The sequence below is a fragment of the Leishmania panamensis genome, assembly GCF_000755165.1.
Source record: "Leishmania panamensis strain MHOM/PA/94/PSC-1 chromosome 19 sequence".
Lineage (NCBI taxonomy): Eukaryota > Euglenozoa > Kinetoplastea > Trypanosomatida > Trypanosomatidae > Leishmania > Leishmania panamensis.
Window position 1 is genome coordinate 587,126 of NC_025864.1, and position 20,087 is coordinate 607,212.

Sequence of the window (20,087 nt, forward strand, 5' to 3'; positions counted from 1 at the left end):
TTTTCTCTATCGCCCAGTACCGACGACTTCAAAAATGACCTCCCCCTCTTATCTAGTTTCCCCGACCTTATTTTGTCTGTTTTCTTGTTAGCACCGCCTTCCACGGCGCCAGACTTTTTTTTCTCTTCCCCCACCTTTTTCTTGTTGGGGGAGGGGATGTTGCTATGGTTTGTTTCCATTCACCCTTTCTGAGTACCATTTCCCATGCTGCCTTCGACCGCTTATGTCTTCCTCACTGTTTTCTTGTGCCCATGTCTTTTATATCTCCAGGGATGAGACGAATTCGTTGTTCACAGCTCTTTCTCCGCTTTCCATTCTTTTGTAAATTGTTCCGCGAGGGGTTACCCAGTGAGTATCTTTTTTTCTTTTCAATCCTCGACTCGTGTGTGTGTGTGTGTTTCTTTTTTTTTTTGGGAGGGGGGTTTGACGGAGAGCACTGATGCTTCTAGTCCTTTTCGCTTTCCTCCCTTCACTCTTCGGTGCTCTTTTACATCCTAAAGGAAAAGGACCCGCACGCATTTTATCCGTCCTTCTGCTACCTCTATCGCTTTATTGTTGTTTTGTTGCCATTGCGGCGACTAGTAGAGAGCTGCTGATTTCCCTACAATGCCCCTGCACCACAGCCCCCTTCTTTACATGTTCTTGTGGGCTCTTCCTCCTTTACCTTGATGACAGCGGTCACCGCAGTGCGTGACATCGGTGCCCAGTACCCCCAATCCGTGCGGGGAGGCCAAGGGGTCCCCATTCCTGCCAACGCCGAATCGCTTCTGGCAGCAACAGGCTCCAATGTCTGCGGCATGGGGAAGCCAGGCCAACGGATCTCTACTAACTTCGGCGGTCAGGTCGTGGGTGGCGTTGCGTCGGGTCGACCTGCGGCGCTGGGCACCCTTGCGGCATCCGTGCGGTGGGTGGGGTGTCGAGGCGGGTTGCGCATGTCTTAGCCGGCCCTCGCTGTCGGCTGATGTGGGTCCTGGGCGCCACCCCCGGGGGAGGCGCGGCATGGCGAGCACGACCGTGAGTCCGCGGGTGTTGTTTGCGGCCGGGGGCGGGGTGGGGGTTCGGCCTCGTGTTCCGCGGCGGCGAATGAACACGCTGAGAGAAATGTCTGTTAGGCACACTATAGACGGCCTTGAAGATGTTTGAAATTGTTCTCTTTTGCCCCCATTCTGCGCACGAAGGGCTTCAGTGTTTGCCTATTCCTTCATTTCTGATGTGGAGTGGAGCCAACAGTGGTACGCAATTCATTCAGAACGGAGAATTACAGGTGCTTGTATGTGCTAGTCTGGGTAAACTCTCCCCCATCTGCTTCGAAGGCTCCTTTGGAGGAGCACAAGGTTTCTTATTTTTCCCGCTGCAGGCGCTTCCTTTTCTGAGAGTGAGCCCCAGTGTCTTTTTCAGAACGATCGTTCATTGGTCTCTGGAAGGCAAACGGAAATGTGTGAATACCGGAAGAAATCAGTCCCTTCCTCCTTAACACATCTGATCTCAGCTCCATTCATCGCTACAACTGCCGTTCCTTCATCTTTACGCGTTCCGCTCCTCTTCAAAAAGAGCGACCTAGTCAGAAGAACAAGTCTCACACAGAGAACCTGCAGGTGCTCTTCAGACTGAAGAAATCCCTAGAGCATCAAGGGGCATACACTTTCTCCATCCACCGTAGTTATCGAGGGCGCCCTCTGCATCATACACATAGACTGATAGACATCACATCACGTTTTTTTTCTTCCTGAGGTGTGCTTCAGCTCCTATTTTGTCTTGCACCCTGACGCCATGAATCCGAATAGGTGTTCCCCAGAGAGCGCTGCGACAGATGAGCAACCACTTACTCTGCTGTGGGGGACGTGGGAGATGTGGTGCGACATCCCGCACCGACAGCAAGGCCACGGCACAGAAAATTCCAACTGGCTGGAGCAGGTAAAGAGCATCGGCTTGTTCGACAGTGCCGAAGGCTTCTGGGGGATATTCAACTGCACTATCTTGCCATCGCAGCTTCCACCGAACAGCTCCTATTACCTTTTTCGAAAACACATTGCCCCAATGTGGGAGCACGAGGCGAACCGTCGGGGTGGAAAGTGGATCATTCCCTTTACCAGCAAGGCGTCAGGGGGTGGGGGTGATTTGCAGCCCGTCGATGTGGCTTGGGAGACACTGTGCCTCTCTGCGATTGGGGAGCTCTTTCCTGGTGACGAGGAGGAGATTTGCGGCGTCACTGTGAGCCGCGGGAAGCAACGCGCCTTGCCCTCTGGCCACGTGGCGCCTCTGCTAAGTGAGTGGAAACTTTGTCTGTGGACTCGCCGTGCTGACGACAGGGTGTCGCAGATGGAGATTGCCGAGTACATCCGCAAGGAGCTGCGCCTAGGCCTCCTGTCGAAGGAGACGAGTAGAGATGGACGGAACGGCGAAATTGACACACCGATGGAGATGCCATGGTCCCCAGACCGTTCTCCAGCTGCCAAGACGCGAGAGGCGTCTGGGTTTCCATCAGCAATCACCTATATGGCACACCGGGACTTGATGGAGGCAAGGCTGGACTTTGTGAAGGGCGGCAGCAGGGTTGCTCCAACGTTCAGGCCCAAGTACACTCTTGCAATCGATGTGAGGGGGTGAAATCGTGTGATGCGACACCTTGGCCTGTCAACCCCAACGCGTGCTGCGTGTCAGTGATTCTCCCATCAGCGGCTGTTGTGTGTCTTTTTGACCCCGTCGTGGCACGCACGCCAATGCACCGCAACTTGCTGGACCATTGCCACGCCTCCTCGTTTCATTCGGCCATCAAGGAGGAAGATGTTTACCGCCCTTCACCTTTCGTTCACCTCATCTTTAGAAATCAGAGTACTTGTTTGCCACCTTATATTCCTGGGCACTCAAACACACACACACACCTTCAGAAAAGGCAGAAAAGTGTCTTCACACGCGCGCCCCCCCTGCTCTCGTCCGGGGCGTGTGTGCTCACTTGCGAGCACGTTACAACCACGCCAGTCTCAATGAAGATAATACTCATTGGCCAAGTAGGCGCTCTCACTCGTCACGCCAATGGCTCTTTCTTAGGCTCGGTGGCACTTTCTCCATAACATAGTGAGTTCTCTGACACACAGGCGTGATGTGGCAAACACACATACATGACTTGGAAACGCTGACCCTTCTTCCATTCTGCCTCTTTTCCCCATGACTCATTCTTTCCACTCTCTCTTCCTCCCTCGTCCACACCTCCTTTCTTGTTTCGCTTGTCACATGCATGCACCGGTGGCTCAGTGGATATCAGACACCCCTCCTCAACTTCCTTCAAGGTAGAAAACAAAGGAAAAGGGAGTTCGGACTTTGAACGTGGTCTTGTTTCTCCCTTTCCCTTGCTTTTTCTTCTTCGTCGTGTTGGGAAGATGTTTGGTCGCCGCGTCGCCAGTTCCTGCCGCATTCCGGCTAGCATGTACGCCCGGCTGCACATAAGCTCCCCGCAGCAGGCCAATCGGATGCTCCCGCCATTAGTCCCCATCACCACCTCCATCTACCGCAGCGTGAGCGGTGGAACAGGAGCATTGGCGTTCTTGGGCACTGGAAGCGAAGTTGTACCGGCAAACTTGACATCCCCAGAGAACCTGCTCTCCCTTCTCTGTGTGACGCCGCAGGCACTACTCGGCATAATCAATGCCAATACTTTACTATTAAGGATGGTCTCCGATACGATGTGGACTTATAGTTTTACATTACTCCACGTTACCAGATGATATGATGTCGGCTCATCCTCCTCGACACTGAGAATAGGTTCAGGCAGAGTACTGAAGACGAGAGGCGGGAAGCAAGGCCTGCTCTGACGATAAGGTTCCTCGAATGTGTAACTCACCTTATCTCTCTTTTCTCCACCGATCCACCGCTCACCTACCTGCCTATCACAGAAGTTTATTGAGAGGTCTTGCTTTCCTTTGGCAGGTTGTTCACATCTTTTAATCCCTTTCTTCCTCTTTTTTGCACACTCTCTCTTGGTGTTTGCGTGTGCAATCGTCTAAGCAATGACAAGCGAATGGCATCCAAGGTGCAACACTGTCGTGTTTTTCGGGTGCTCTTTCCGTGGTGCACTCTCTGACCCTTTTCCCCTCCAGAGATGAGAGGCGGTCTTCGCAGCGCCGCGGTTGGCTGATGGAGGGGGTCATCAGGTCATCGTTGCATAAAGGGGGCGCTCATGGAAACAAGTCGTACCAATCTCTGCCGTGCTCTTTCCCACATGACTGTTGACTGGATCACGACACTGTTAGCCGCGTTTCTCTGTCCCTGGATCAGCACAAATGCAGCGACTGTTGGCAACCCTTTTTTTTGTCTTGTTTTGCGCCCATTTGCATCGATTCGGAGCGTGCCTGTGAGTGTGTGCCCTTCAGTGCGCTTGCGTGAGTCTTTGGTTCACTGCCTCTCACGGAGGGGTGGAGAGGTGAGTGGGTGGGTGGGGGCGCATCATGTTTATGGCGAGCCTCACACTTTACCTTTTTTTTTCTGTGCGTCCTTCGCTCGTACTGTTTCTCTTGCACGCTGGCGGTTCATCTTGTCGCTTCCTTTTTGGCTCAGGTGTCACTGATTGTAAGTGTAAGGGGAAAATAGTGGCCAAACCAGAGCACACAACCACAAAAGGGTGGGTGGGTGGGTGGAGGAGGGAACAACCACAAAAGAAACACATCCCCTGAGGCAGCGGTGAGACGCAGATGCCATTTGCACCGCAGCGCTGCTTCAGTGGCGGCATGTGCGTGGATGTGGCACATTGTATCTGCACGACCTCGCAGAGTGCGCGATATGTCTCTCTCTATTGACTGTACGAGTGAACATGCACATAGCAATGAGTCGAAGCGATGAATTGTTATGCTGGAACTTCTCTAATTTTCCCTCTTCTTTCCTCCTCCTCATCTGTCTTCAGGGTTTTCCCGTTTCAGACTCCTTCGGGCTCTTCTCTCTTCATAATCACGGGCGCTGGTTTAGCACTCTTTAATCCGACGCGTGCGAATACAACAGCAGGTTACCTTCACTGTTTACCCGGCCAGCTAGTTTCTCCCACTTCCAATTTTTCCTCTTCCTTCTAGCGCATGTAGGTGTATATATCTATTTCCTTTGCTCATCTTTCACAACTTCTACCTGATTCAGTATGTCAACAGAGCAGACTCGCATTTTGTTCTACCTGGGGCTGAACGCGTTGAGCAGCATCGGCATTGTGTACACGAACAAAGTGATCTTCGTACGCTACGGCTTCACCTATGGCACTCTCCTGACAGCAATTCACTTCCTCATCACAACCCTTGGGTTGTTCATCTGCCGCATCATGGGTGTCTTTGAGCCCAAGCGCGTTCCTGTCGCCAAGATCCTTCCTCTTTGCTTGGGATTCTGCGGTTTTGTGGCCCTGACCAACCTGTCGCTGATATACAATAGCATTGGTTTCTATCAGCTCACCAAAGTGCTGACGACGCCCATGCTGGTTGTCATTCAGACCCTTTACTATCAAAAGACATTTTCCATGAAGGTGAAGCTCTCCTTGACGGCCATTTGCACCGGTGTGAGTCTCGCCACGGTGAGCGATGCCACGGCCAACGTGGCGGGTACGCTGATAGGCCTTTCGGCGCTTTTTATTACGTGCATGTATCAAATATGGGTGGGAACGAAGCAGAAGGAGTTTCAGTGCGACAGCTTTCAGCTTCTCTATAATCAGGCTTCCCTTTCGTGCGCAATGCTGCTGCCCATTGCGTACTTCGCCGACGATCTCGCGCACAAGTACTACGCCCCATGCTGGCCCACCGTCCTACTCATCATTTTCTCAGGATTCCTGGCATTTTTGGTGAACATCTCCATTTTCCTGGTGATTGGCAAGACGTCCCCCGTGACGTACAACGTGCTGGGGCACTTCAAGCTGTGTGTCATTCTCTCTCTCGGGTTTCTGGGGTTTGGCGACCCGATTAATGCGCGCATCTTCCTCGGCATCATCATTACGCTATTCGGGGTGGTCTGGTACACGCATCTAAATATGCTAGAAGCGGGAAAAAAGGAGGTTGTCAATCTCCAGGACAAGCACGAGGAGAAGCACTTCAATGTCGATGAAAATGATGAAAAGGGCGCGTAATAGACTGCTACTTTTTTTTTCCTTTCACTCCGTCCAGCTCGTCCCTGATAAAGGGGGTCACCGCAGTGCGTGACATCGGTGCCCAGTACCCCCAATCCGTGCGGGGAGGCCAAGGGGTCCCCATTCCTGCCAACGCCGAATCGCTTCTGGCAGCAACAGGCTCCAATGTCTGCGGCATGGGGAAGCCAGGCCAACGGATCTCTACTAACTTCGGCGGTCAGGTCGTGGGTGGCGTTGCGTCGGGTCGACCTGCGGCGCTGGGCACCCTTGCGGCATCCGTGCGGTGGGTGGGGTGTCGAGGCGGGTTGCGCATGTCTTAGCCGGCCCTCGCTGTCGGCTGATGTGGGTCCTGGGCGCCACCCCCGGGGGAGGTGCGGCATGGCGAGCACGACCGTGAGTCCGCGGGTGTTGTTTGCGGCCGGGGGCGGGGTGGGGGTTCGGCCTCGTGTTCCGCGGCGGCGAATGAACACTCTGAAAAAAAAAACGCCCAGCTCGTCTGAATCTCTTTTACTAATGGCGACAAGCGTTCTTCTGGATGTCAAAACAGTGTTGTGTGCGCAAGTCTTGTCACGTATTATTATGCGTACTGCTTGGTAGTTGTGCGAGTGACTCTGGCAAGGAGATGAGGAGAGGAAACGTGAGCAAAAAGCACGAGCGGAAAGTCACGACACTCATTGGATATATATATATATATATATACATACATACATGCATATTATATCTTTTGATAACTTTTCTCGTTAGCGTCCTACACACCATTGTACACAGCGTGGCCAATTTTTGACAACACGCGTGCGATGAGAAGAGCGAGTTTTCGTTTACTTTCTGCTGTTTTTTTTTCGTTGCCTGCTAATAAATGCTCGCATAACTTGAGAAGGATACTCGGGATATCGCATGCACACTATGGGGAGGTAATTCCTTTACCCGATGAGACACAGTTGTTCCTTCCCATGGTCCCATGCACAGCACTTGTGGGCCGCTGGCATTCGAAGTGCCTATATGCGGCTGCTTTTTTTCCCTTTGTGCATGCGCACTATGTTTTTCGTCCTTTTATGTTCTGCAGAAGGAAGGGAAGATTTTGCGAAGTACCCCCACTCGTTGCGGACAGATAGTGCTGCCCAGGCAGACATCAAGTCAGGACCGGCCGTGACGCTCTATGATAATAATACCATCCACATGCTTAGTGACAAGGGGCTGCAGTCCTTTTTCTTGCAGCTATCGCACTGAGTGTGCAGCAATGAAGCTGCGGTTTGAACTGCTGCGAAGGGAACTCGGTCAGCCAAGAGACAGAGGAATACGTGTGGCTGCTATCCCAGGCTCACCCTCTCCCTCCCCACGGCGCTTGGCACGGGCCCTACAACGGTGCAGGGTGGCACAGTACAACGCACGTGGACCCCAATGCTGGCGCTACTCGACCGTCGCGTGCACCACTCGCTTCAGCTTGTCTAATCCGCAGTAGCCAAAGGGCGCCGCAGCGAAGATGCTACGACTGCAAAATCGGCAATGTCAGAATCCCCGACGCCAACTGCATAGACAACGCACCTGGTCATCGGTCTCAGACGCCAGGCCAACGCCCTCCGAAATCGCGCTACACAGTGCGACACGCTGAGAGAAAAGCTACCTGGCGGCAACTCTCCCCCAGCAAGGAGGAAGCATGTCCAACCTGTGAGATGACGAAGAGGTTTATCCTCGCCCCGCTCCGCACGGACTGCTGCCCACACTCTCGATTTCTGCAGCGACGGGTGACTCGCGGCGACAGCATGACGTGCGGATGGTGTGCTGCCCGCTACTCCGCTGGCATTGTGGTACCCCCACCCCCGCTTGTGTTTACCATGAGGGCGGCCGATCCGGCGTTGTGCCCGGCATGCTACACAAGACTCGCGGACCGCTCGAGGCTCGCAGCGATCTGATCACGTGCACCCCCACTCGCGCTGCTTGGCTTCCCCTGCCGGGTGTCTATGGCTGCCCCCCTGTGCCCCCTCCGCCTGACACCCCCACCGCAGCGTCCCGCTTGTCGCGGCACACGCGGGCACGCCATTCAGACACGCCCCCGGTGGCATCGACGGAGGTGGCAGGCGAAGGCAGCGAGCTCCCCGACAGTCACGCCGTCCTGAAACAGGCCCCGGGATCTGAAAGTGCGAGCACTGTGCGCCCGCGCTGCCAGCCAAGGCTGGCCTGGTGTGTCGCATCCAAACAAAGCGTGCAGAGGCCGGAGGAGCACGAGGGGTAGTCGTGAGCGGCGCAACGCGCCTGAGGGCGAAGCATGGCATACAAACCGGGTGCCGGGGGTCAGAGGGCCCTGACTTGGAGCTGGCCCACCCCCTCCTTGGGCTCGTCCGGCATGCGCCTGGATCACCCCCTGCTACCCGCATGGCAGACCCCGCCGCTTCCGCCTCCGAGCAGGATCCTGGAGGCGGATCGCCTGGATCCAGGCGGGCAGTCCACCAAGGCCCGTCTGGTGCCCATCGCGCAGCACGCGTGCGGAGAGGGGACGCGGCGGAACGCGACGATCCCGCTAGACGCATGGCCCGATGCGGCGGCAGACGGCTCGTCCTTGGCGATCAGTGGGGAAGGGGGGCACAGGTGAGCTGTGGTCGCGTCTATGCGTGTCGTTGTTGACTTGGTCATAGTGGGGTGGACGCGCTGGGAGATAGAAAGGAGTAAGATGCAGTAAAATGTCTTTGGTGCAAATCAACTTTTTTTCTGTCTTAGGAGGTCACTCATCATGGGTGTAGCGGCCTCAGCCAGGTTGTGTAGCGTGTGCTGTGAGGGCAGCAGGATGAGGGTGTTCATTGGCGAGAAGAAGAACGGCATTCGTTCCCCTGTTGTCTTCCCTTTTTTTTTTGGGCCTTGATGGTGTGTGGACGGACTGGGATGGAGGGCGTTGAGAATTGGTGGGAGAGTGAAAGGCGAAGAAAACGACAAAAAAAGGTGAGGGGTGAGTGGCCAATAACGGGCGTCTATTTTTGTTTCGTTTTTTGGACTCTCTAGTAAATTCGAACGCGGCACAGTTTCCCTTTTTTGAGAGCGTGGCAGGCGCAGGAACGAAGCTGCGCTTTTTCTCCGAGTGCGCCGATCATCTTTCCCTCCTCCCTTTCTCTATCCGTGCAGCAGATGGTTGCAACAACAAGAGGATCGCTTCTGACGGCTTGCAAGGGATTCGTCATGGGCAAGTACTCCATGCTCTTAACGGCAGGCACAAATGTGTGAGTGGGTGTGCATATCGCGTTTCCTGCGGCTTTCCCTCCTGTAGAGTTACCTTCTCCTCCCCTCACCAGGGATAGAAAAGCATTTGCTCTTTTCTTTTGAGACCCTTCACCAATCGACGTTAAGCTGCCCTGTAGCTTGGACTTAACCACGCTTGCTGCTTATCGTGTACTGTATCACACGTGTGAAGCCACCACAGAAAGTAATGCGCCTTGCAGCGTGCTGATGAGTGCTGCATGTATGGACACGTATACACGTATGAGGAGACTACGTTCTGCACTTCGAAGTTTCCCTTTCGCTGCCAGGTGCCCCATTCGTACCACAGGAGTGGTTAGCAAGAAGCGAAGGCTTTTAGATAGGTCTGCTTCCCTTGGCAAGCTCGCAGTAGCGCAAGCATCAGCAGTGTATGGCTAAACCATCGCAGTCTCCCGGTGTTGTAGCACCTCTAACGAAGAGACGCCGCGTGGTCGCCCTGCGGCGTTCACCCTCTGTTGACCCTCGGCCGCTAAGGTGCTCGCTTAAGTCCACTTTCGATAGCTCTGCCCTATGTTTTCATCACTTTCTTGCTTCTCTTCCTCTCTTCACTTAGTGCGACAACGCACCAAACACAGTTCTGCCCGTAGGTGGCGGCGTTGAGGGGGCGCGTGTGTGGGAAACGTGTAGGGCACTACTCTGGCAGTTTGCACATCTGGTCACCTTTGCGAGTGCGCTCTGCAAGCGGCCACCTCTTCGTGCATGCGAGGAGGCGCAAGCACCAAACCGCCTCCGCTTCTCTACTTGCTGAAAACTGACCCTCAGACCTTTTTGACCGCGCGCTGCATAACACCGCTCCAAGAGCGAAGGTGGCCACATTCTTGTCGCTACAACGCAGTGCACAAGTCTAGAGACAGGCGCCACGCCAGTTATGTTTTGGTTTGCTTCCAGAGCCTAATCCCACTTCCTCAGGTGTGACAATGCGTCGAGTAAAAGACACCCTCTCGCGACGAGGTGTCTTTTCTTCAGCACCTGCCGCCGCCTCCGTAAACCATTCGCTGTTTTTCGCGCCTTTCTTTCCGCATACGCGGCGCCTGCTTCACATGCCGCCTGGCGGCTTTGAGGACGCACTGCCGGACTCGTTTGGCAGACATAGCGGAAAGGGGGAGCTGAGCACTGTGAACCTACACAGTAAACGGCAGAATGCACGACGTGTAAAGAGGTGTCGGCGAAAGCTGCGGGTGCCTCCGGCGTCTTCGCCTCCCCCGACACTCGCCAAGGTGAAAGGTGAACTGTTGCACCTCATACAGCAGACGCGGGAGGCGCGCGAAGAGGCCCTGTCAAGACCCACAGAGGTGGTGGGCATGAGCGCTGCCGAAGTGTGGTCCCCTCTGTCTGCAAGCAGGGTCCTACCGACAGAGGTTGCCGATAGTATTTACCAAGGCGAGGAGAGGGAGAGCAGGTCAACGTTTCACTCACCGCACACCACCTTTTTTGGCTGCGAGACTGGCGACTCCGCAGCAGCAGTGAGTGCGGCGAGCGCGTCATCCCCGGTTTTGTCACTCGCCGTGACGTCATCACCAGAAGAGGCGTGGCCATCACACGAGGATGCCATGGAGCGGCTCTACGCCGTCAAGCCGACAAGCACAATATTCGGGAGCGACCTTGACAGACTCGAGCGAGACATGATGCGGGAGTACCACCAGAGGGGTGCCAGGCTTCCACCGTGTGACCGGGTGTACGCCGAGTTTGGTGGCAGCCAACGCGGTCGGCGAATGCAGTGGGAGCCGTCATCGTCCTTTGATCATCTTGCCACCTCCGATTTCCGCTTCGATGCTCGTAGCGAAACAGTCGTTGGGGATTCTACTAACCGCAACTTGGCTGCATACCATTTTTACGCTGAGGCATACCAGGCGCAACAGGAGGAGAACAGGCGGCTTCAATGCAGCAGGACCACAAACAGCAAGGGTATCAGCCTTTGCCGCGTCGACCGAGGCGCTAGTGTCGGCGCCAAGACTGATCTTCCCGCCTCGGAGAATCCTCACTTTCCCGCCGAAGGCCCCGATGACGCGGAACACTTGAGGACTTTGTTATCCGCAGACGTCGGCGCGCCCGACATGGCGCTCCTTGGCGGTGTCAGCAGCGCGCCAAAGGAGGTCGTAGTGGACGCGCGGACGGACTACAAGTCGCGGCTTTCGATTGCGCCAAGTCTACCCTGCGAAGGCGAGGACACGAACTGCATCGTTTATGACGCGTATCATCAGAGACCAACCGACAACACACTTCTGGAGGTGCGCGGTGTGGATTACTGGGTCGACGATGAGAACAGATGTCGTGTGGAAGAACGTAGTGCACATCGGCAGGAGTCAATTGCGAGAGAGATGCTGCAAGAAGGGGCCGTGGATACCAGCGAGACGGAGTACAGCACGAACAAAGTGCGCAAGGAGACGCTTCTGTACTTTCAGGCGCACCCAATCAACGAGATGATTCAGGAGCCTTTTGTCCGCATTCGCCAGTTCATGCCTCCTGGTGGTGGCCCCAGAGTCTCCTTCAACCCTAACGAGCCGCTGCCGGTTCCGCCGGACAGCGAGTATGACGGGCGAAGCGTCATTGAGTCTGTCAATATGGACGTCGACATACCTGTTTCAGCAGCACGGCGGATGGCGCAGGAGCTGGGTCTGGATTTGATTCGCATTGGCGCCCTTTACTCACAGAAGACGGACCGCCGCATCATTGCGCTGTGCATGATCGGTGACCACCGCGAGCACATGCGTGAGATGATAAAGTTCAAAATTCAGAAGCTCGGCGTACAGCCGCCACCGACGAAGGAGTGCATTGAGGTGCCCTTCAAAGGTGGTACTCATCCACACGCGATACGCTTCAAGTGCGTGGGTGTAGCCAAGCATCTTCTCCATCGCCACGTGATTCGGATCAACTTGACCAAGTTCGGCACCCCACGTGAAGGATTTCCCGTTTTTCAGAGCATTCTGGATGAACTGAAGCGGCAGTGCATGCGGCTGAAGGCGTACCATACCGCTGGTCAAATCCAGTCGAACTACGACGAGATTTTCTGCTACCTATACCCCTCCACAGGACGATCTCCGAAGGCGACTGTGACGCACCCTACTCCGCAGGAGATGATGGAGGCGCGCGATGATCGCATTCTCGAGAATGAGAAGGAGATTTACTTTGACGATCTGCAGGACAAGGTCACGCGGAAGCAGCGACTGCAGTACAAGCTGAAGCTTGAGAATGGCACGGCGTGGGCGGAAAAGGATGAGGGCATGTCTCTGCAGCGGCAGCGTGCCATCAAGGTGATGCTCGGGTACCTGCCGAAGGGGAACAGAGAGTTGTACGCGGCCCGCGGGGATGTGAACATCCCCGCCCCGTTCCGTGCCAGTCACCCGACATCGGTGTACAAGTGGTCGTACCCATCCGAGTCCAACTTGGAGCAGGCAAGTCGCGGCGCGGCTGCATTGGGTAAGCGTGCCGCCATGCCCATTAGCGAAATGCACGACGCTGGAGAGACACCGGAGAACCCGACTCAGCTTGATCACTTTTACTACACGGCGCAAGGCCCCGCCCTCGAGATGGGCGAGTTCAAGGAGGCGCTAGGGCTCAAGGACAACCGGGTGCGGCGTCCGCCTATGGGGGCCGGGTTCGCCACGCTGGGTGTTGAGGCTGCGGACGAGGCTGTGCAAACAGGCTTTGCGACAAAGTAGAGATCAGAGCTGCTTGCCGTGTCTCACCATCTCTAACGGCCTTCTGTGCGACATGGTCTGTGCGGAGTCTGAAATACCCTACGACGGTCATAGGAATCGCTCTCACTTTTTTTCTGCCGCTGTGGGGTCATGACTACGCTGCCGACGTGGGCTATGTGGTGCGTCTTCTCCCCCCGTTACACAGACAGCAGTCGCTGTGCAGATGATCTTCTTTGCTTTTCACTTCACCGACTACAACACTTCCCGTGTTCGGCACTTCTGCTCATTTAAGTTACCAGCCGCCATGCGAAGAGGAGAGGCATCGGCGGCGCCGGAGGGGGGGAGGGAGGGAGGAGGGGAGCTGCACATGTACTTGAGTGATTACAGACGTTGAAGCGTTGTCACTGCGATTAAGAAAGACGTCAGGGAGCGACAGTGTTAGCGTGCCGCATGGTGGCCTCCTGAATTGATGAAAGTTGAAGGGAGAGCTAGCCACACTTCGTGCGGTGAAGGTGGGATTCACGGGGAGGGGGGTGGGGGGAGCTGCGGAGGCACCGGTTTTAGAGAGACTAGAGCTTGTCGCGTTGGACCGAGGCACGCATCGTCTTTTTATTATTTTCTCTCCTCTCCGTGCCCTGATCTCTCTCTGTCAGTGCGCATCGCGACACTTTCTTACCCCTCGTTTCGGCCTCTACTTTCCCCTGTGTCTGCCCAACCTTGTCGAGTTACACAGACCAACACGCATACGTACACACCACCACTCACCCTAACAGGTACACAAGCGCGTACACGTGCTCCATCACAGCGTAATAGGTTACAAGGGCCTGTTTTCAGTTCTTCTTCGTGCCATACAGTTGAAAGGCAAGCGGAAAGCGAGGGCGCGTCACTGAGGTGCTCGTTTTCATCTCCTTTTCCATTTGTCTCTTCCTACTCTCTCTATTCGCACTGACGCAGCCGCGGTGCTCAGGCCTCGCCGCCGCGTTTTTTTTTTTTTTTGCGTCTTCCCATCGCCTCAAGGAGGAAGGAACGAGCGAACGAACAGGAGAAAAACAAAAAACACACATACGATCAGCAAACACTCTTTAACCATGTCAGACCAATTGACGGACAGTGCTGCCAGCACCGCGAGTGACGACAGCCAGCCGCAGATGGAGGTACTGTATCCTCTTAATGAGGAGGTGGAGGTGCCCGGGACGGATGGCGGTCTTTACAAGACAGTGCTGGTGGAGGGTGCTGGCTCGCAGCCTGTGAAGGGGGCCAAGGTAACGGTCCACTACGTCGGCACGTTGCTGGACGGCACCAAGTTTGACAGCAGCCGCGACAGGGGCGACTACTTTGAGTTTACCCTTGGCCGCGGCCAGGTCATCAAGGGCTGGGATAAGGGTGTGGCGACCATGCGGATTGGTGAGAAGGCGTTGTTGAAGTGCTCGCCAGAGTACGCTTACGGCGCTGCTGGCAGCCCCCCGTCCATTCCTGCCAACGCCACGCTTCTCTTTGAGGTGGAGCTGTTCCATTGGACGCGCGAGGTGGACATCTCCGCAGCGAAGGACAAGTCCCTCATGATGAGTGTGTTGAAGGATGGCATCGACTATGAGAACCCGGACTTCGAGTCGTCCGTGACGATGGACCTTTACATCTACGTGGGCGATTTCGATCCGGCGAACAAGGAGAAGCACACACCGGTGAAGGTGATGTCTGGATGGAATGTTGTCGTCGGCGTCACGTCGCTGCCTCCGCAGCTGGAGGCGTTCCTGTATAAGATGCGCAAACAGGAGGCGGCGGCGTGCCGAGTGCGCAGTGACCTAATCTGCGACGCTGCGCCGGAGTTTGCCATCCCGTCCAGCGCCGATCGTGGCCACGGAGATGTCACGTACGTAGTCGAGATCAGCGAGCTGAGCCGTGTCAAGACATACGACTTCACTGGAGAAGCCAAGATTGCCGAGGGGGAGAAGCGCAAGAACAGCGGAAACGATGCATTCAAGGCTGGCAAGCTGGACCTGGCGGAGCGTTTCTACCGTCGCGCGATGGAGTTCATTGGAGAGGACTACGGATTCGATGACGCCGTTAAGCCGGAATGCCATCGTGTGCGCATCAGCGTGATGGGGAACCTCGCGCAGGTGCTGCTGATGCGCAACAAGCACACGGATTCTGCTGAGTTCTCGAGGAAAGTGCTGGGCCTGGACGCCAACAACACCAAAGCACTCTTTCGTTTGGCGAAGGCGCAGGACGGCCTGCAGGAGTGGGAAGAGGCTATAAAGTGTGTGGATAGTATTCTCACTATCGAACCTGGCAACGCGGACGCGGTGAGCTTGAAGGCGCACCTTAAGCAGGAGCAGCGGGCCTTTGACCAAAAGCAGAAGTCTATGTTCAAGAAGATGTTCTCCTAGGTGGCGTACAGGCATCTCCCTGGTAAACACAGACTCCCCGTCTCGCTCTCTCTCTCTTTCAATCCTCCCCTCCCCCCCCTTTCCACACTTTTTCCTGCAGCGTACGACGGTCGCTTTCCTCTCCCCCTCTTCCTCCCTTATTTTTTCACGTTTTTTCTTCTACTTTTCCCTCTGCGTCTGACCTGTGCGCTTGGCGCAGTTGCGATAGCGTCAGAGAAAAAGCTTATTATTTTTCTTCTTCAGCATGTCGTTCTACCACGAGCAAGCCGACAAGTAGACGCACACACGCAACCTCAATTCACCTGTCGCTGCTGCACTGCGGTGGTGTCACGGAACTGGCCCAACCCACACTGTTTTGGCACCGTTCAGGCCCACTGCAACTTCACCGCCTGCAGCGCAGGCTGGGCTCCACGATTACGCTCGACATCACCGCAACGCAGCAAAGAGCAGAGAAACGGTGGGCTGGCGCGTCAGTGTTTGTTGAACTAATCGACAGGATGCGTAGTGAGATATAGTACAAGTGTCAGAATGACCACGGGTTTCTTCCGCAGAGCGCCAACCCAGACCTCTCTGTCGACGTCAAGCAGTCCAGCACAGCCGTACCGGACGGGAAGGCTTCGGACTGCATGGGTTCTCCCCACACACTGAGGTACGGGACCCTGGCACCAGGGTGAGGTGGCCGAGGATCATCAGTGCAGCGAAGAGTTATTTCTGCAAAGAATAATAAAAGCAGGGCGGGTGCAGTGTGCCTCGAGTTCTAACTTGTAGAGAGCTGGACGACGCCGAGGTGCGGTCCTTCTCTTTCTCAGACCTTGCTCGCTGTTAGGTAGAGGAGGAGCTTGGGAATTCCATCAGTGGTGCTGAAGAGGTGTCCCCTATCCTGTTTCCCCCCTCTCGCTTCTCGCTTCTATCGCTTCCCTCGCTTGTTGTCGGGGCCATGTCGGCAGACACGTGTGGGCACGTCTTGTTTCGAATAGGGTTAGACGGGTGAGTGTGGCGTTTTTTTTTTTGCGGGGGGGTGCAGCATGGGAAGACGTGGCTCCCTTTTCTGCGAGTCTACACCGTGACTGCATCTGCTCTTCACCTTCTTCATCCCCTCGCTGCCTTGCCGGCCCTGTTCCCCTACCCCTACCCACACGCACACCCATACATTCCAGTACGGAGGTGGGTTGGCTTCGTCACTTCTTCACTTACACCTCCCTCTCCCTTTTTCCCTCATTCGAGGCAAGCGACGCGCTCGCAGTCGACCCTCTTTCATTCCTCTGCGCACTCAAGCATATACACACGCTGTCGCCCACGAACAAGTTGGGTCTCATCATGTCAGAGGCGTTCTTGAGTCAGCAGCCGCACCCGGTGAATCAGACGAGGGACGCGGGATCGTCTGTGATGCAGATGCGCGTTTCGTGGACGAGCAACGGCCTGGATGTTCACGTCCCACCCATACGGTATATTTGGCGTGGGATGCACCGCTCCATCATGGACAACATCGACAAAGTCTCGGCCATGGTGTACCCCATCCCCTTCTCGTGTGTTGTCGCCTGCGCTGCCGGGTCGTGCGTGTGGGTGTGGTATGTACCCCAGACCTCCTGGGTGCACACCAACCCAGCCAGCACGTGGCTGCGCTACTTTGACTCCATCGTGTCACCGCTCTCGCGGCACCTTCCTCCGACCTTGCAGGCACCCGTACTCTGTGCAAAGGCGTGGGCTGTCACGCTCGCCGCTGCGACAGTGCTGCACCGCTTTGCTTTACGCAGGCTGCTACAGTACAAGGGATGGATGCTGGAGAGAAACCCCCAAATGCCGTCGTGGCGCACGCGCCTGTGGTCGCTGGTCGTGCGCGCCTTCTTTACTCGCCCATCCATTCCGAAGACACGGGTGTACGGGCGCTGCCTTCCCAGTATACCGCTGCCCTCGCTGCAACAGACGGTGAACGGGTACCTGTCTGGCATGCGGGCCATTTACCATCAAAGCGACAGCGACGTCAACGAGTGGTTGGAGCTGCGTCGATCCGCTGAGTCTTTCTTGCTCAACGAAGGCCCATCACTGCAGATGCACCTGCGACTGCAGCATGTGATGGGCCACAACTACGTGTCTGAGTTGTGGACCCGCAACGTCTTCCTCGCCGCGCGTGACTCGCTGTGCCTGCACTCGAACTTCTACACCGTTCCTTTCGCGACGCACCTGCCCACCACTCTCCCCGAGGCGCGCGCTGCTGTGCTTATTTACCTGCTGACGCAGCTCAAGGGCCGCATTGAGTGCCGTACGTTGTGCCCCAACTTCACTGGCCCCCGCCACTGCGTGCCTCTGTCCATGGACCAGTACTCGATGGCATTCAACACAACTCGCATTCCTGGGCGCGAAGTAGACATCCTCGAGCACCACGGGGAGCGGGAGAACGGCTACCTCATCATTCTGCACCGCGGCCGCATTTATCAAATGCCGGTCATGGACCCGCAGACAGGTCGCCAGCTCACTCCGCATCAGCTGGAGGTGGTGCTGCACCAGCTGCTCGTGGAGGTGGAGGAGGAGGTGAGCACCGGCCGCGACGAGTCCGAGGAGGACGACGCGGAGGACACGCTGGAGACGCTCGGGAAGAAGCGCACGTACCGTTTAGTGGAGGCGCTGCTGCCTGCCCTGACTACTGCACCCCGCGCACAGTGGGCCGACGTGCGCAACAGCTACCTACTTCACGACTCCAACAACAACAGCCCTTTGCGCGTAATCGAGAAGGCAATATTCGTGGTCAGCTTCGATGAGCGATGCGGGACGACAGGCACATCGAAGGCGAGTTTAGCTGTGGAGGACGTCAAGCGACTATCCATGGACTGTATCCACTATCTCTGTGGCACCGGCTCCAACCTGTGGTGCGACAAGAGCTTCAATCTCGTCGTTCGCTCTGACGGGCAGGTTGGCCTGCACGTTGAGCACTCGTGGAGCGACATGTCCACGTTTCTCGGGTTCTTTGAACACGTGTCTGCGCAGGAGGAGGCTGCCGAGCTCTGGTACGACACGAAGACCGGGCACGCCAAGAAGCTGCCTGAGGACAAGCGCCGTGCCAAGCCGTTCCGCGCTCCCGACGTCGACAGCCCGTTGTGCCCGAAACGGCTGCGCTTCACCATCCACAAAAGGCTGGCGGCTGCTATTCGCCAGGCGCACACCGAGTTTCTCTTCAACCTCAGCTCACAGGTAGACCTTCACGTCGTGCGGTACAGCAGGTACGGCCGTGAAATACCCAAGAGCCTGGGCTGCAGCCCTGACGCGTGGGTCCAAATGGCCATTCAGCTCGCCCACTACATTGATCAGGGAGGGCACATCAGCCTCGTGTACGAGTCTGTTCCGCAGAACATGTTTGCGAAGGGTAGGACGGAGGCGGTGCGCAGCGTCACTGATGTGAGTACCGCCTTTGTGAAGGCTATGGCCGCCACTGGAGGCGAGGATGACACCATGTCTGCAGAGGTGAAACGGGCATTGTTGGTCGACGCCTGCGCCAATCACCAGCGCTCCGTGCAGGAGGCTGTGGCAGGAGGCGGCGTGGACAGACACCTCTTCGCGCTGTTCATGGCGAGCGCTAGCCAGGGAACGCCTTCCGACTTCCTCACCGCTGCCCTTCGCAAGACCAAGTGGAAAGTGAGCAGCGCGCAGGCGCAGCAACGCAACTTGCTCGATCGCCTCCACACTGCAGATGGCGGCAACTGGTATCACGAGACGCCCGGGTTCGGCTTTGGCCCGGTCTCCCTCGACGGCTACGGCGTCTCCTACTGCTTCTGTGCCAACGAGGTGCTCTACGTCACCATCACGTGCTACAAGAACTGCGACACCACGTCTTCACGTGCCCTAGGCAATCACATAACGAGGGCCCTCAACATGCTGGGAGAGCTCAGCGCGTCTCCTCGCGACGCCTCAGCGCCCCGATGAGAAAGGGTGTGGGTACCGCAGCAAACCTGTGGTGGCGCTCGACTTTCAGGGCTTCATTTCTCGTAGCGATAAGTCCGTAGGTGGCGTGTAGGAAGGAAAGAGACAGGGAAGTGACTTTGCCTGCGTTATCGTCTCCCTTTGCTCGCTATTCTGTGTGTTCGGTCTCCGTTGTCTATGGGCCGATGTCCCCCGCTTGCGCCGTTGGCGCCTACTTCGCTTAACGAAGACGGCGAGACGAAATGGGCGCCAAGAAGAGACGACATAGTGCGAAATGTAGCGCATGTGCACCCCCGAAGCGCAGTCGGGATGTGTGGGTGCGTGGGGAAGTAGAGGGAGAGGCGTAGCGACATGGGGAGATTGAGAGACCCTCCCCTCTCTCTCTCTCTCTCTCGCGTGCCACTCCGTTGTGCTGTACCCTCACCTGTTCCCAAGACCGCACACTCTCTCCTTTAGTGGGATTAAAAGAGAACGGGTTGCGCTGGTGGCCTTCTTCCTACTGGTCTCTTTTGGGGTGAAGGAAAGTGAAAGCAGCAGAGGAGGGGGCAATCGTGCACCTCATACCCCTCCCTAGTCTCATGGACCCAGTCAGAATACCAACTGAATGGCCTAAGAAATCACTCTCGGACACACAGAGAGAGGTACCCGCCGTAACTTCTCCTCTCTCTCTTCCTTGCTTGCACACTGCACCGCTGTGCAGGAGCACCACCACCACCACTGCTACCATCATATAACCCGCTGCTTTGCTGACAGCGCACATTTTTCGAGTACACACGGGCTCGAATAGGCTTGAAAAGTGCAAAAGGCTTCTCCAATTCTCCT

At 56.1% G+C, this 20,087-nt stretch overlaps 6 protein-coding genes across 6 annotated transcripts, besides 2 other annotated features; all 6 read left to right on the forward strand.

The window, feature by feature from the left end:
• The first annotated feature begins 663 nt into the window (after nucleotides 1–663).
• Nucleotides 664–1,025: a repeat region.
• A 745-nt stretch (nucleotides 1,026–1,770) lies between these two features.
• LPMP_191370 (eukaryotic translation initiation factor-like protein) lies at nucleotides 1,771–2,607 on the forward strand (the record flags this gene model as incomplete). Its single annotated transcript, XM_010699829.1, has 1 exon — nucleotides 1,771–2,607. One exon carries the CDS (start codon nucleotides 1,771–1,773, stop codon nucleotides 2,605–2,607), a length of 837 nt encoding a protein of 278 aa, XP_010698131.1.
• Nucleotides 2,608–3,377: 770 nt separating this feature from the next.
• Nucleotides 3,378–3,722, forward strand: LPMP_191380 (hypothetical protein; the record flags this gene model as incomplete). The annotated part of the gene is made up of 1 exon (XM_010699830.1): nucleotides 3,378–3,722. The coding sequence occupies one exon, from the start codon at nucleotides 3,378–3,380 to the stop codon at nucleotides 3,720–3,722; it is 345 nt and encodes a 114-aa protein (XP_010698132.1).
• Nucleotides 3,723–5,119: 1,397 nt separating this feature from the next.
• On the forward strand, nucleotides 5,120–6,085 carry LPMP_191390 (triose-phosphate transporter, putative; the record flags this gene model as incomplete). Its single annotated transcript, XM_010699831.1, has 1 exon — nucleotides 5,120–6,085. One exon carries the CDS (start codon nucleotides 5,120–5,122, stop codon nucleotides 6,083–6,085), a length of 966 nt encoding a protein of 321 aa, XP_010698133.1.
• Nucleotides 6,086–6,127: 42 nt separating this feature from the next.
• Nucleotides 6,128–6,526: a repeat region.
• Nucleotides 6,527–10,368: 3,842 nt separating this feature from the next.
• Nucleotides 10,369–12,987, forward strand: LPMP_191400 (hypothetical protein; the record flags this gene model as incomplete). Its single annotated transcript, XM_010699832.1, has 1 exon — nucleotides 10,369–12,987. One exon carries the CDS (start codon nucleotides 10,369–10,371, stop codon nucleotides 12,985–12,987), a length of 2,619 nt encoding a protein of 872 aa, XP_010698134.1.
• A 1,067-nt stretch (nucleotides 12,988–14,054) lies between these two features.
• LPMP_191410 (peptidylprolyl isomerase-like protein) lies at nucleotides 14,055–15,353 on the forward strand (the record flags this gene model as incomplete). The annotated part of the gene is made up of 1 exon (XM_010699833.1): nucleotides 14,055–15,353. One exon carries the CDS (start codon nucleotides 14,055–14,057, stop codon nucleotides 15,351–15,353), a length of 1,299 nt encoding a protein of 432 aa, XP_010698135.1.
• A 1,317-nt stretch (nucleotides 15,354–16,670) lies between these two features.
• On the forward strand, nucleotides 16,671–19,268 carry LPMP_191420 (choline/Carnitine o-acyltransferase-like protein; the record flags this gene model as incomplete). Its single annotated transcript, XM_010699834.1, has 1 exon — nucleotides 16,671–19,268. The coding sequence occupies one exon, from the start codon at nucleotides 16,671–16,673 to the stop codon at nucleotides 19,266–19,268; it is 2,598 nt and encodes an 865-aa protein (XP_010698136.1).
• Between the last annotated feature and the right edge of the window lie 819 nt (nucleotides 19,269–20,087).